The following is a 16,168-nucleotide window of genomic DNA, read 5'->3' as shown; positions in this document are numbered from 1 at the left end:
AGGAGATCAAAACTCCAGACATCCAGAGGCCCCCAGAACACAAGAGACCAAGGAAGACCAACAGAGGGGCAGCTGCGCCACTGTCCCGGAAAGAGCTGAGGAGAGTCCCAGATGAGGGCTCACTCAGCAGCCGCGGAGCAGAAGCCAGGGGGGGTTGCAGTGACGCGCCCGTGAGCTCCGCCGGCAGCCAGCTGCGCCTGAGTGACCGAGCCCCAGGCCGAGAGGCCGGGGGCACCCCACCTCCGAAGTGGCCCGAGCGAGCCCCAGGCTCCAGGCCCCGATAAGCGGCCACCAAGGAGTGAGCCGGTGTGTACCTGGACGCCCATCCCCGGACACAAAGAACCACCAACGCACCGATGTCTGAGGGGGACCGCCACTGGCAGGGGAAGTGGTGGTAGGGGGAGATAGGCCTCCAAACCTTGGAGGGCCTGAGATGTCCCCAGAGTCATGTTAATTCTTAATGTACAGGTGTGATGCCCTGTATACAGCTTCCTGGTTTTTATTTAAAATAACCCAAAGGTTTGCTTGACTTCAGCGCAAATATGTAACTCTGTTGTTGTATGTTGTCTGCTAAATAAACATTATATTTTAGATGTTTGAACAACCTTGAGTAAGTTTGTTTAAACTTACAGGGCTGCCATGGTAGTTGGCATCCACTTTATTTTTGGTTTCTTCGAGCATTTGTGCATGTTAGAACTTGTAACTACACAAAGATTTTATGGCTGACAGTTAAATCTTTTTGCCTCTAAAGTGTTTGACTACTGTAGAACAAGAAAAAAAATTCACTAACAAAATAACTGACTTCACCAATTAAACTGCACGCCAAGATATTTTTGCTGATGTACATGTGCAGTAAAGATCCTGATGTTACTTGTTTAACAAAGATTTACTATATGATATATTTAAATATTTACAGACGTGGACAAAAATGTTGCTACCCTTCGGTCAATGAAAGAAAAACTCACAATGGTCACAGCAATAACTTTAATCTGACAAAAGTAATAATAAATAAAAGTTCTATAAATCTTAACCAATGAAAGTCAAACATTGCTTTTCAACCAAGCTTCAACTGAATTATTTAAAAAATAAATGCATGAAACAGGCCTGGACAAAAATGATGGTACCCACAACTTAATATTTTGTTGCACAACCTTTTGAGGCAAACACTGCAATCAAACGATTCCTGTAACTGTCACCTCTCAGCAGGTATTTTGGTCCACTCCTCATGAGCAAACTGATCCAGTTGTTTCCGGTTTGAAGGGCGCCTTTTCCAGACTGCATGTTTCAGCTCCTTCCAAAGATGCTCAATAGGATTGAGGTCAGGGTTCATAGAAGGCCACTTTAAAATAGTCTTATGTTTTCCTCTTAGCCATTCTTGGGTGTTTTTAGCTGTGTTTTGTGTCATTGTCCTGTTGTAAGACCCATGATCTGCGACTGAGACCAAGCTTTCTGATACTGACCAGCACATTTTTCTCTAGAATCCCTTGATAGTCTTGAGATTTCATTGTACCCCGCACAGATTCAAGACAACCTGTGCCAGATGCAGCAAAGCAGCACCTGTCACGGCCTGGGGGATCGGCAAGGCGCTGGTCGGCCTTTTTTTTTTTCTTTTCTCTCTCTTGCGCTCTCTCTCACCTCCTCTCTGTCGCTGGGGCAGAACTCATTGTGGGTTCACGCCCTCGGCCCTCGGCCCACGGAAAAGAACACACCTGATGCCCATCAAGGTGAATGGCATTTCAGCCAGGAGGTGACTGCTGGTCTTCGCTGGATTGTTGTCTACCACACGTCAGTGAGAGTCAAGCTACAGCTCAAGATAAGTCAAGTGTCTTTTGTGAATATCGTACTCATTCCTGTTTCCTCATCTACAGACCCCCTGGATAACCTTTCCCATGTGAATCTGTGTGTCAAGTGTGAAGAAAGGAACTGCAGTCATGTATGTGGAGAGTTGGAGAGCGAGTGATTCCCCCCCTTGGATTTCCCTGGAGTCCCGTCCCTCACATTGTTGTATATAGCACTGCCCGGCACTCTCTGTATATACACCTGGTGAACTCTGTAAATAAATCCTTGTGTTCAGTTGATTCAGGAGTCCTGCGTTTGAGTCCCCTGCATCTTTGATCTGTCATCAATTTCCTCCTGCAGCCACGTCCAGGGAGGTTGGCTTAAGATAAGATAAAGGATTTCAAAAGAGAGACTCTGGATTAACATGTCCCTTTGGCCACATTATTTTCTTTCTTTTCTAGGGGTACCATCATTTTTGTCCAGGCCTGTTTCATGCATTCATTTTTAATTCAGTCAAAGCATGGTTGAAAAGCAATGTCTGACTTTCATTGGTTAAGATTTATTATTGGTTTTGTAAGATTAAAGTTATTTCTGTGACCATTGTGAGTTTTTCTTTCATTGACCGAAGGGTACCAACAATTTTGCCCAAGTCTGTATATTATAGGAGAGGCTGACTTATGGAGCTTCTTTGAAATCTCACTTGAGACGAGCATGTGGGCATGTGCTTCTTTTTAAAACTTTCCCGTTCCATTTTGCAGAAGTTGAAGTTTTTCAACATTAAATTAAAGGCTGCTTTGAATAACAGGAGGAGGCATGCATAGCTCTGTTCTCCAACACTCCCCACTGCACGCACTGGCTTGCGGCCTGCCTGTGATTTATTTTTTTCATTTGTTAAGAAAAAAACAAACAAAAAAACAAAAACAAATGTGATGAACAAACCACACAACCTGCAACTACAAGATAACCAGAAGAGTACATGGTTAGGTTACTTTCACACCATAAAAACCTGTTTAGAGGCAAACCTCTCCCATGCATCCTTTTCACCACCGTTATACATCAGTGGTGAAATCAGCAAAGATGCACTTGAATGTCTCATCTGTTCTGGATGTTGAAGGATTCCCCTCACTGGCCATAATTTCCCCATTATAGATTACTTATATACAGTATTTCTAGGTGTATAGGTGAAGTTAACACTTGCATTATTGTAAGCCAGTGTCAATGTTAAGGCCTAAATTTCCATTAGAATATTGCAATTAGGAGGATAACTGCAATTATAAACTAAAGCTTTTTATCAGAGTGTGAGCCTGTCAGTGAGCAAAAACTCCTTATCCAGGCTGGCCACGTGAGAAGGGTTACTTTGTTTCCTTAAGGAGGCCAGAGGTTATAAACTCAGCAGTCAGGATATGGGAATTTCTATAGAAAGGGGCATCTGTACTTTCACACCTTTGCTAATGAGTTAATCTGAAATTTGTGGTAAACACAGATTCTATGTCATTCTTTTGCATGTTTTACCCTGTTCAGTCTAACCGCCTCTACCTGCAAATTTAGGATAGGTAAGCTGGCAAAGCACATTTCCAGTTTATTTATTCAGAAGTCATTCTTGCATGATAGCACATACAGTGATCTTATCACGTTCAGATCCTTTCAAGTGATGGGGAAAAATGAAACTAAATTACTGGTGTCATGTTAAGACCTGCCTATGGCTGCACAAGATGAAGATGAAGAAACTAAACTAAGATAACTAAAGGATGCCGTCAAATGCTGGAGTCTCCGAGGCCAAATTATCAAACAAAATCAAACCATTCCCAAGAAAATAGTTTAATTAAAAAGAAGGTAATGGTGAATTTCCCATCTAGTGAGAAGAAAAAGGAGTAGAATAGGCAGCAACAAAAAGGACAGGAGCGTAATGCCAGTTTGAGTTTGAGTTTGTTTTGTTCACACTAAACAACAAGCGAGCGAGAGAGATACTGCAACATGGCCAAACTTGTCTCCAAATTCGTAGTCATTTCGTTAAATTATGTTTTTGTTACGCAGCGGACCATGAAGACCACTCTACCCACATTTTAAAACTGAGACCTTCTAAAACATGAAGTCAAAAGATATAAGTCTTTTGACTTCAAGTTCTGTATGAGAACTCTTATGCCAGTCAAGGAAAAACTTATTTTTTAAGCTACAACATCAGTTTGACGTTAGAAAAGTAAACACCAAAGACTATGGGCTTTGAAACGTCTTGAACCAGAAAAATCGAAGCAGAATATTTCATTCAAACACACAATAGGTGTTCACAAACGTGAAAAAAAATATTAAAATCTTCTGAGAATTATTCTCTTTTACTCATGCCTAACGTTGCGTTGGTCTTATATTCATCAGTCATCGGGCGATGGTCTGATTTTCTAAGCTATTTCCAGTCAAACTGGTACCACTTGTCTTTAAAGTGTTCCCAGAAGCGATCACTAATCTCTTTACTGTTATTTGGAAATGCCAAAAACAACAACAACAACAAAAGGTTTTGTAGGCTGTTGACTTCGGAGGCCATTCTGTTGTTTTGTTGATTCTCTTTCAGTTAACAGGTGTCACTGATGGCATGTTAACTGTAAATGAACAATATCTAATTAGACTCTAGCTAGAGACCTGGACATTTCTGTTAGAAGCCAGTAGAGGGCAGTAGTGGAAATGATGGTGATCACACAAGAGAAGGTTGGGTCTGTAAAGACCTAAAATCATACATTAAACATACATCCTTGTTTATCAGAAACGATGTGATAATACACAAAAAAGTCTTTGGTGGAGGAAAAATAATTTTACTCAAATATTTTAACGTCACAATCAGTGATCTGATTGCTGACACTATTAACATGTACTCTATTCTCTTTGACTTCACTCAAGTGGTGCAGTGCTGCTATGCCCCAGTGTGATGGCTTAACCCATATTGTGCAGAACTAGAAGGTCATTAATGCTTTAATCTCTTACAGACTATAAGGAGACTATGACGATTGCAATGCACATTATTCTGACATCAGCAGGGAAAGCGTATGAAAACTGTGCTTCCTTCAACATCAGAATCTTAAATGTTGTGAATCGTGCCTACAGTTTGCCAACTCCTCTGTGATGTCCCAGTGCAGGATTAGAAACTTCCTTATGGCTGCTAATTTTTGACTGAACATCAAAGGTGACGTGGTCTTTGCAGAGCCCTCGGCAGGCTAAGTCATTGATAAACAAAAGGTTTACATAGGTTATGTTTTCTATTATGTTTTAAAAATGTAATTGAATTTCAGGTAAAAATTGTTTTTTTGTTTTTTTAAATTTCTCCCTGTAATTACAATACAGTAATTGTATAAGTGAGCATGGAGGCTGGTGGAGGGAATAATGTCCCAGTGGTGATGCTGGGTAATTTCCTGCCTTTAAACAAACACACTGCCTAATATTCTAGATAACATAACATGGCAATAAAATATATGAAATTAAAGGTATAACCTAACCAGCTCTTCCTTATTTGTAGCCGTCTCAGAATAAAGTTGGCACATGAATTACAGCTGTTCTGTTAACCTTAAATTAAATGTTCAATCACAAAGAGTTGAAAACATACTCACCTGTTTTGCTCATGTCTCCTTTAGCGCTCCCAATTCCGAAGAACTTCATGCCTTTGCTGTGTTTCTTTAGCAACCACAGCTGTCATCACATTTTCCCTAGAATAAGTGTAACTTACTTGCACAGATTCCTGAGCAGAGGTTCCAGCAGGTTATCAGCTCATAAAGCTGTCCTGCCCTGACAGGTGCAATGAATCTCTGACTGTAGGAGCTGTCAGTCAGCATGAACATGCCTAAAATGCAAATATGGAGATTGCATTTTTGAATGAAAACAAAAAAAAGCTCACTGAATATTTGTGTTATTTGCAATATTTGCAAGTTGGGGCAAGTTTCTACCATCTTTTATCACCTGGTACAGTTTATCCATCATAGGCTTTGATTGCTTTGATCGAGGATGGAAGTCTAGCCAATACCACAGATGACATGGAGAGTCATAATCTGGTTCTCAAATACTTTCTTACTTACAGTTAAGTCTTTGCTTAGCAGGAGATAATGGAGGACAATAGGACAAATGTGCTGTCAACCCAAAAAATAGTGTCACTATAGGTCATGGTTCCTGTAAAAGTAAATAACCCGAGTTACCAACCTCCCTTTACAAACAAAACTGTGCCATGCTGTCAGCACTTGCTGGGGTGATTTTATCCAAGTCATGATGAAGCCTGTTGTTTCCTCAGACTTTAAATAGCAGACTCCACGTATGGACTTATATTGTACTCAGTGTTCTCTGTTTAGCTGCTCTAACAGCTGACATGGCTTCCAAGTTTTCCCACCACTGGATATCTGAAGGTTTGTTGGCAACTGTTCTGTTATTAATCATATCCTTCACTCTGAACGCCTTCCGTGACATTAATATTGAGAACACTTAACACTTCAGAAATGTTTTCATACCGATGTGTGCGTCAGCCTCTCCAGAGAGCTCTTTTGACTTCATTGAATTGATTTTGCCCTGACCTTATGTACATTGTGCCAGACTAAATGTTCTTGCACAATATATCTTGGACTCCAGACAAGTTTGTTAGCAAAGTAAACAGGATACATCTGGCCCACAGTTTCTCGTCCCACAGGAATGCATGTTTTTACCTTTTCTTAATGAGCTGTTAAGTGTCTGAGACAATGTAAATATCTTCGACTGAGAGAAAGTTGCCAGGATGTAGTGGAAAACTTAAAGCATTATCATTTAACGACACTACTTTCTGCTACTAATTAATAGCTGAAAATATAATCCTACTATTACCGACTGGCCAGAAAACGTGTCAAAAAAATATGGGCAAAACAGAAGCTAGACTCCCTTTATCATGTAGTTGCGCTCAACTACATGTCCACTCTTGTCTGTCAATTTCTCTTTCTCTCTCTTTATAACAATATTTAGAATGAATACAGGCTTTGACTTGTCACATCCTTTAGACTTGCTCTCACCTGGATTTAGATCTGTACTGTAAACAAACAATGAAGCGCAGAACAGGAATAGAAGGTAGATAGAAAGTAAAATAAACTTTACATCAGCTTCTTTACCGGCAACTTGTAATATGCCAGCAGACTAATGGCTCCGAAAGTTAAAATTGGCCAATAATCTAGTAATTTAAGCTACATAAGCTAATGTTTCTGATGCTATTTTGAGAACAAATTCAAATAATGCAGGGGCGATGTTGTGACTTATCAGAACAGTTTGCACTTTTACAGTATTTCATATAAATGTTTTAAATCTGCATCTCTAATTTATATCATGAAATGACCTCTGCATCTTCTTTCTGCCAGAGCAACCAAAGTCTCATTTAATCTATTAATGACAAACCAGCCTCTGTGTGAGCGCTCTGGGTAGCTTTCATTTTCCAGTAGAGGAGATGGCAAAATATGATTATAAAACAATGTCAGAAAATAATATTAAAACACATTATCATTACCCTGATAAAAGGTCTAAACACACCCATGACCTAAAAAGAAGATGAAACCATAAAAAAACTGTGATATTCTGGATTAGGCTCTTAAAAGGATCAGGACAGAAGGATGTGGATAGGTGCCTTTATTGAACAGCAGGACATCACACACTAACTTGTTGTTTCTTAGCGGTGCAGAAAACTACCCTTTTTTGTTGTTATATATTGGTCAACCAAGAACTAGCCCTGTAACAGGCACTTCTGTATTTTACCACTGGGGGGCAACAATTCACTCTATTACAAAAACCATGTACGTTTACAGTGTTTTAATTATGGCTGTGAAAATACCAAAATAAAATTTTATTAAGTGGACCACATATTAAAACAGACACACCCTCAGGTCAACAATCCCGAATTATATTTTTCATATAGCTTCTCAGAATATTGAACAAAATTTTTTACATGTTTTTATTTAAAATTGGAAAATATTTTATCCAAACAAATGGTGTTTGACATATTTTCAAGTATTTTTTAATTTCCAAATATAAACTATAAGAGTACTTGCAAGAATATAACCAGAAACCTAAATTAAATATAAACAGCTGAATTACAAAAGCTCGTGACTGGGTTGAATTCAAAGAAATCTGCTTCAGAAAATATTGCAAACAATAGCTTAAATATAGATGTTAAGGCAGTTTTCTATAAAGTGTGAGAATTACTAAGTCACATCACATCAGAAAAGATTTACGTTTGTTTTCTGATCGTTGTCATGTAACTAAAGCCACCAGTTTCGTAGATTCACCCAGTTTGGTAAAATGTAGTTATTTGAATTTCCTACACCAAAGTAGACAGGCGGTGATTAACCTGATAGTAATAATATTTTAAATAGACTTGGAAGAATTTATTAGCAAGGCTTTGTTTGAAGTAGACACTATTTAAGTGCCACTGTGCACTCAGAGGGTGGAGATTGGTGTCTGTTTCCTGTGATTGAAGTCGAGGCACTTCCTGTATTTAAACAAATACAGGAAACGTCTGTATTCACATGAAGGCCCGCAAAGGTCTTCTGTACTTGCCCTCCAAAAAGTTATTGGGTTTAAATATGAAAAAGCAGTAATCAAGAGTTATGTAAATTGTACATTTTGGGAGGTTTTAAACAATCCATTACAGTATGAATATTAAAACTCATATTTTGGTTATTATACACAAAAGATTAAATAGCAGCATAAGAGCTGGGGGTAGGCAGCAAATCTAATCAATAGTGATACTTCTATACCTGCATAACAGGAGGAAGATTACACATTAATAAAATACTGATGGTTTACGATAAGTGCAATTTTAACATCTTTATAGTAAATAATGAGGTGAAGGTCAGACGTGGCGACAGATTGGCAAAGTTCACGGGTTCACTTCCTGTGGCGGCTATTTGTAATGGCACAGTCCCCTCCATGAATCTGACCGCTCCATGTTCATGTATTGAAAGGCACCACAATTCAGGGAGTCTGCTTAAAAAGCTTGAACTCTGTTGGGGCCGGAGACATCTGGATAACCAGTCAAAACACTCCAGAGCCTTTCATTGTTTTCTTCCTCGAAACGGAACCAGTCAGCATGGGAGTATGAAAGAGCTACTAACTGCTGCTAAACATGATTTCCGTCTTTAGTTTTGCAAACAGGATACTGGAGCCTGAATGTTGCTTTGAGAAACACTTGTTCTTTGGCTAAAACTCCCAGGAACCCTTTGGAGAGCAAACATTTTGCTGATCTTCGTGGCAACTATGTTGTGGCTTCTTGTCCTGCAGCTCATTAACAGCTTCGAAGGTTTATCAGGGTTTGAACATGAAACGCTGTGCACCTCTAATGCCTGCTTCACTGCACACATGAAGAAGGAGAGGTTTGACAAGGCCAAAGAAGACTGCGACAAAAGAGGAGGATATTTGATGACCATAAGAGACCGAAAAGAAGAGGATGTGGTGCGCTCACTTCTCTCATTATTAAAAAGTCAACGACATGGGACGCTGCTTGAATTTTGGATTGGATTAAAACTCAAAGAAACCAATTGTGTATTTCCTGACCAGCCACTCCGAGGATTTAAATGGGTATCTGGAAATGAGGAATCCCACTACTCCAACTGGAAAGAAGAGCCTGCCTCCACATGCTTAGCAGAGAGATGTGTAAATATTGATTACAACTTTTCAAGTGAGAATCACCTGAAATGGACTGCTGTCCCTTGCAAAAAACGTAAAGCTTTTTATGCATGCAAGTTTTATTTTAAGGGGATGTGTGAACCTTTGGCTCTACTGGGGCCTGGGGAAATCGCTTACACAGTACCTTTCTCACAAGACCCACTTAAAAGTCAACTGAAGTCATTTCCTCATGGAACTTTTGCTATAATTCGGTGTAGCGATCAGGAGGATCGCATGTCTTTGTGCAACGCTGTTAACCATACCTACCGGTGGACTAACCTGGGCCCCTTTTGCAAAACAGGAAAGCGAAGCTGTGATATCAGCAATGGTGGGTGTGAACATTTGTGCCGTCAGGATGCAGATGAAATTCGATGCGATTGCAGAGAAGGTTATGAATTGGAAAAAGATGGACTCCGCTGCAGGATCAAAGACTTGTGCAGTCCTGACACCTGTGAGCGTCAGTGTGTAATGAGCGAGTCGGGATATTTCTGCAAATGTCCAGTTGGCTTCGAACTGCACGAAAACCAACGCAACTGCTCTGACATTGATGAGTGCCAATCACAGGCTTGTAAGAACGACCTGTGCATAAACACACATGGCAGTTATAAGTGTGCCTGCAAAGTCGGCTACAAAATGATGGATGGCAAATGCAGGGATGTTGATGAGTGTGCACAAAGGAAATGTGAGCACATCTGCTTGAATACCATTGGATCGTTCTCTTGTTTTTGCAAGGAAGGCTTTGCTTTCTCTGAAGATGGCCATTCATGTGAAGACATTAATGAATGTGTGACTGACAGCTGTTCAGGGGCTAAGTTTGAATGTGTAAATACTGTAGGAAGCTTCATATGCACCCACCTGGAAAATGATGGAACCACTTATGCTCCAAATGTGACCTTTGCACCATTAACCTCATCAGATTACCCATCTTATGAGAAGACACAAGAAAACTTTACAGAGTCTTTAACCAGTTCTACAACTGAGCACCCATATCCTCAAACCGATTCACCCATTCCAGACCCGGAGAAAGTTACAAACAAGGATCCACTGAGCAACACAACCATGGCCACGAGTTTCGCCAAGACAATCAATTCCAGGGTGATAATCTGCGTCCTCGGTTCAGTCATTCCTCTTGTTGTGTTGATTGCAATTACTTTGTTTTTTGCAATTTTTCGATGCAGTCGCTCTAAAAAAGAAGTGAAGAAGAACACCACTGCAGATGGCTACTGCTGGGTGTCCTCTGGCTTGGATCCACGTTTAGAGAAACTATACGAGTCCATCTTGACTGATGACCCATGACCATTTAGTGACAGAAAAGACTGACTAGAGTTATGTTTATTTATGCAATTCTTGCAATCTCCTGTGATTACACTACATATCAAAACGCAAATCAGAAAACGTCATTGTCCATCAAATAGTATTTGAATAAGAGTAGAGTCATAATGGGGGAAAAATAAAAAGTAAATGGGTGTTAAGTGGAAGTGCATAATATGCTGTAACGGTTATGAAGGATGTGTAACGACTGTTTTTATTGCACGGTTAATAGTCTGAGGCAATGTAAATATCTTTACCTATGAGAAAGTTACCAGTATTTGCTGTAAAAAAAATTTCATTCAATGTTAAGATCAGACACTTTTCTTCATTTGTTTGTGACAATATTTTATGCTATTGTGTATAATCCTGCTATTACCTCCTGTCCTGAGAATCTGCTTGTGTACTATGAAAACAAAAGAGGATCTTTAGCTTTAATATCACAGAAAATGATCATTAGACCATTTACTGATCACTCTACAACCTGTGCCCCAAATAACACAACAAAAAAAGAAAAAAATACACAAGTATCGAAGTAAAAGTACTAAAGAGATATTATTTGTATAATATGATCATTATTACTGGTGCATTAAAATGTTGGTGGTACTTTGCTGTTTGAGCTGGCTGAAGTATAATATAATCTAGAAGTAAAAAGTGGACTAACACGTATATTCTCCAGAGAGTATACCTCACAAACATTCTTAAGAACTTAAAGGTACTTTTTGAAAAAAAAAATTGTTTAGAAGAGCTTCAAAGGTCAAAGCTTTTGTACTGTGTTGCAGCGATATGAAGTTGAAATAGGCTCTGGCTGTAAACTCTCATTTGGACCACGTGATAATACAGCGAGTTATTTTGACCTGCCCAGAGTTCAGCACAACACATTTCAGCCTTTTTAAAGATATTATTAAACTCCATCCTGCTAAAACAGAGCAGATTCAGACTATGATAAAAAACAAAAGGTGCCTTTCAAAATGTTTAAAAATGCTGGTAATTTTCTTGTTTTTGTTGAACAAGAAGTACCTTTAAGTAAACCTGTTTAGTCTCTGACAATGACATGTACTTGTACACACCAACAAATAAGTCTTTTTGATTGAAGTTCCACATCTACACACCATCATGTAAAGATGAAACTGGTGTCAATTTATATACTGCAAGTATAAAATCTAAAATGAATTGTTTGCTTGTTTTTCTTTGTTGTTCTTATTTACATATATAGATAGCACTACCATTCATGAAGCCCATTCTATTACCAGAATTATTGTTTATGTTTCTGTAAAGGTTAATTTGTTAGAATTTGAATCCAATTTAATTTTTTTTATTTAATATTATTGTTATTATCCATGAATTTATTTTAAACACATTACTGTTTTTGATGAGGTTGCCAAATTAAACCTTACATTCCAGAAAAAAATAAATAAAAATTAGCAATCAATTGTTCTGCTTGATTAATTCCTGACTTCCCAGAGAGGTCCAGTGTGCCGGCTCACATTTTGGTATAAAATCGGGAATCTTGATTTTAGGCAAGTACTTGAATTAGTTTGGCAGTTTATATAAGAGCCCTTTGCATATTTAGTATATCTAAACGTTGTTCTTCATTTTGTTGCTGCTGGTCCTACTTCAACTAATTTTTTTTTCTTTATCTCATTTCCTTCCTGAGATACCCTGTTTCCGCAATGGCACAAAGACTGGAAATTCCCCATCGTTTAAGACAGGCAACCTTTTGCACTCCACTATGAGACAGCATGGCCTGCTTGCAGACGAGAGTGCCTGTGCTTAGGATGAGTATGACTATTCTGATGGTTTCACTGACTGTTGGAAAAGGATTGGATATAAAGCAGCCAGACCACTGCAGAGCAGTTTGCAGTAATTATGGCAAACCTGACTGCATAACTCTAAACCAGGGTGAAGTGGATTTTAAAACAGCTGAAGAAGCCTGCCATGACAGGAAAGGAGAACTTCTGCAGTTGTGCTCTAAGAGTGATAAGAGGTTGTTTGACATTCTGAGTCAGGAATTGTTTGGGAACTACTGGATCGGGCTGCATTTACCAGCTGGTGCCTGCAGCAACCTCTCAGCTCCACTGAGAGGCTATAAGTGGATATCTGGCAGACCGGGCATCACCTTTCTTCCATCCTGGAATAACCACATTCAACTCTGCTCTCCACATTGCGTATCACTGTCAAGTGATGAAAAATGGACAGAGAGACCGTGCTTAGATAAAGCTGATGGGTTTCTGTGCAAAGTTGAGCTCCAAGATGCATGCCGTGGACAAGAAGTATCGCATCCAACCCTTTTTCAAAGCTATAAAGGCTGTTCATCTGGACCATGTGAGCAGAATTGTGAGGATTTTAAGGGTGGTTACACATGCTCTTGTTTCAAACAATATATACCAGACAACAAAGACCCCAGGCAGTGCAAACCACACTGTGCACAAAAGAGATGCCCTAGTATACAAGAGGCTGGCTATGACATATGTCCTGAAGGCTTTCTAAAGGTTGACGGAAACTTTTGTGAGGACCCTAATGAAGGTCCAGTCACAACTCCTCCCGTTGTAGCGTTTGTCAAACCACCCATCAGCAACAATACACTGAAGGCGTCTTCTGTTCCTGGGGTGCGCTTTCTGTGGGTTTGGATTGTGGTCATTGTTGTTGTCATTGCATCTATTTTTGTCATTAGGTTTTATGTAGTTAAGCGTAACAGGCAAAGAGAAAATTCTAATCGCAACAACGTTGTGACTTAATTATTGCCCCAAAATGACAGAGTCCTCTGGCTCTTTGTTCTTTATCGCAGACTTGGGTATTCTGTGTTGTCTCCTAGTTATTTAATGGTACACTCATGAACCTAAAGGTGTGGTCCACATCACTGGGAACAGAAAACGCTAAATGTTTAAGTGGTTTAACAAGTCAAAGTAGCTCTAACCTACACCTCCAATTACTGACTGGCCTCCAACTATTAGTTCCAGTCATATTTTCTTCCTCAGAAGCCTGACCAGCAGGCTGAGCCTATGGTCATTACTCATGGTTTATTTATGTGTTTTGTCAAAAAGGAGCGTAGATTAGATGAACAACTGGCCAGATGTATAGATGAATGTAAAGAATTCCAAATGTTTTACATCTCATTTTTCCTTTTGGAAAACAAGAAAAGTGAGAACTACATTTTGATACATGAAACATTTTAACAGCCATCATTTTAGGAGGTTTACACCTTTATTTTATTACATAAGAGCTTATATGAATGAAACCCAATGTGCTGTTCTTGTTACTACTACTACAACATCATCTTCATTTCAGAAATATACATACACACACACACACACGCACACGCGCACACACACACACGTTCTCAGACAAAAACAAAAATTAAAATAAAATAAATAGAATCTAAATTACATGAAACGACAACCGTTAAGTCTGAAATGGAGTAGGAAGAAATATGTACATACTTATTAATCCCTACCTTACGCTCACTCTATTGAATCACCATATTCAGTGTTACCCCAACTTCCCCTCATCACTTCCCCCACACAATAAGGAATGAAGGACAAGTATAAAGATAGCTACAGTGATAGCTATAATTCAGATACAATTTAGCATAGTTATATATACTATCAGTCATCAACTTTATCAGTTTTGTATTCTTCCAAAAGCAGTTTTTGAAACATCTTTATGAACTTATTAATGCTTGAACATATAATATAGAAGTATATAAAATGTTAAAGAGTATTCAAAAAGTAATCAAACTATTTTTACAATCTTAACATACTTATGTGTACTTCACGTACAGCATATGTATAAATATGTTAACGCTGACCCTTTTCTATAATCATTCACATTTGTACATTTAACTGGTTGCAAATGAGTTTTAAAGATATGACATGTGTATACTTTTATTTCAGGTCTTTTTTGAGGTAATTTTATGGTCAATTACGTTTCATGTTCAAGCGTGAATTCTTTCAGATTTGCTCTTATAGCACCATCTACTGTCCTCAAGAACAAAGTGCTGAGAAAGCAGGCAGTCAGAACTGAGTCAAATTGTAATTTGGGAAATTACAGTTTGTTCCAACAGAAACCGAATTACTTAAGCTGTATCTTCTAATAATATAGCATTAGTAACAACTGTTTTAAAATATAAAATATCTCTAATATTAATTATTATTTAGTTTTTATGGCCTTAAGACGCTGTACACCTAATTTTTTTACATTTATTTTTCTTAAGCAACATGTAATGAAATATGCTGTATAAATAAAGAGACATGGACATTGTTGCAGGTATATTGATAAATAAATTATCGGACTTGTGTTTTTCTTTCAATTTTATTTAGCAAAAAATTATTTGTCCTTTTTATTCATCTGTTCGTGCTCACTGGCCACTTTAAGTACACTTGTTGAGCTACTCGTTACTAACAATGTCTGAATGAATCAGAATTCAGCAACTCATTGCACCTAGGCATGTAGACATGGTCGAGACAACCTGCTGAAATTCAAACTGAGCATCAATAAAAAAATAAAAAAAAAGGAAGGTTGTTTACGTGGCTCTGAATGTGACACAGTTGTTGGTGCCAGACGAGCTGGTGTGAGTATTACAGAAACTGCAGATCTGCTGGGATTTTAGAACACAACCATATCCAGAGTTTACAGATGATATACAGGGAGTGCAGAATTATTAGGCAAATGAGTATTTTGTCCACATCATCCTCTTCATGCATGTTGTCTTACTCCAAGCTGTATAGGCTCGAAAGCCTACTACCAATTAAGCATATTAGGTGATGTGCATCTCTGTAATGAGAAGGGGTGTGGTCTAATGACATCAACACCCTATATCAGGTGTGCATAATTATTAGGCAACGTCCTTTCCTTTGGCAAAATGGGTCAAAAGAAGGACTTGACAGGCTCAGAAAAGTCAAAAATAGTGAGATATCTTGCAGAGGGATGCAGCAGTCTCAAAATTGCAAAGCTTCTGAAGCGTGATCATCGAACAATCAAGCGTTTCATTCAAAATAGTCAACAGGGTCGCAAGAAGCGTGTGGAAAAACCAAGGTGCAAAATAACTGCCCATGAACTGAGAAAAGTCAAGCGTGCAGCTGCCAAGATGCCACTTGCCACCAGTTTGGCCATATTTCAGAGCTGCAACATCACTGGAGTGCCCAAAAGCACAAGGTGTGCAATACTCAGAGACACGGCCAAGGTAAGAAAGGCTGAAAGACGACGACCACCACTGAACAAGACACACAAGCTGAAACGTCAAGACTGGGCCAAGAAATATCTCAAGACTGATTTTTCTAAGGTTTTATGGACTGATGAAATGAGAGTGAGTCTTGATGGGCCAGATGGATGGGCCCGTGGCTGGATTGGTAAAGGGCAGAGAGCTCCAGTCCGACTCAGACGCCAGCAAGGTGGAGGTGGAGTACTGGTTTGGGCTGGTATCATCAAAGATGAGCTTGTG

The 16,168-nt window shown here is 39.1% G+C and overlaps 2 protein-coding genes across 2 annotated transcripts; both read left to right on the top strand.

The window, feature by feature from the left end:
* Positions 1–8,813: 8,813 nt before the first annotated feature.
* cd93 (CD93 molecule) lies at positions 8,814–11,901 on the top strand. Its single transcript, XM_086275238.1, has one exon. The coding sequence runs from the start codon at positions 9,013–9,015 to the stop codon at positions 10,714–10,716; it is 1,704 nt and encodes a 567-aa protein (XP_086131364.1). The 5' UTR covers positions 8,814–9,012; the 3' UTR covers positions 10,717–11,901.
* A 139-nt stretch (positions 11,902–12,040) lies between these two features.
* LOC147306683 (complement component C1q receptor-like) lies at positions 12,041–15,024 on the top strand. The gene has a single exon (XM_086275239.1). The coding sequence runs from the start codon at positions 12,471–12,473 to the stop codon at positions 13,464–13,466; it is 996 nt and encodes a 331-aa protein (XP_086131365.1). The 5' UTR covers positions 12,041–12,470; the 3' UTR covers positions 13,467–15,024.
* The last annotated feature ends 1,144 nt before the right edge of the window (positions 15,025–16,168 follow it).

Source organism: Aulonocara sp. 'chitande type north' Nkhata Bay, linkage group LG19 (genome assembly GCF_057382095.1).
Source record: "Aulonocara sp. 'chitande type north' Nkhata Bay isolate Kocher_YH1m ecotype deep benthic linkage group LG19, A_spYH_male_GT1.1, whole genome shotgun sequence".
NCBI classification, from domain to species: domain Eukaryota; kingdom Metazoa; phylum Chordata; class Actinopteri; order Cichliformes; family Cichlidae; genus Aulonocara; species Aulonocara sp. 'chitande type north' Nkhata Bay.
Note: the sequence above shows the minus strand (reverse complement) of the source record. Positions and strands in the feature narration are given on the sequence as shown.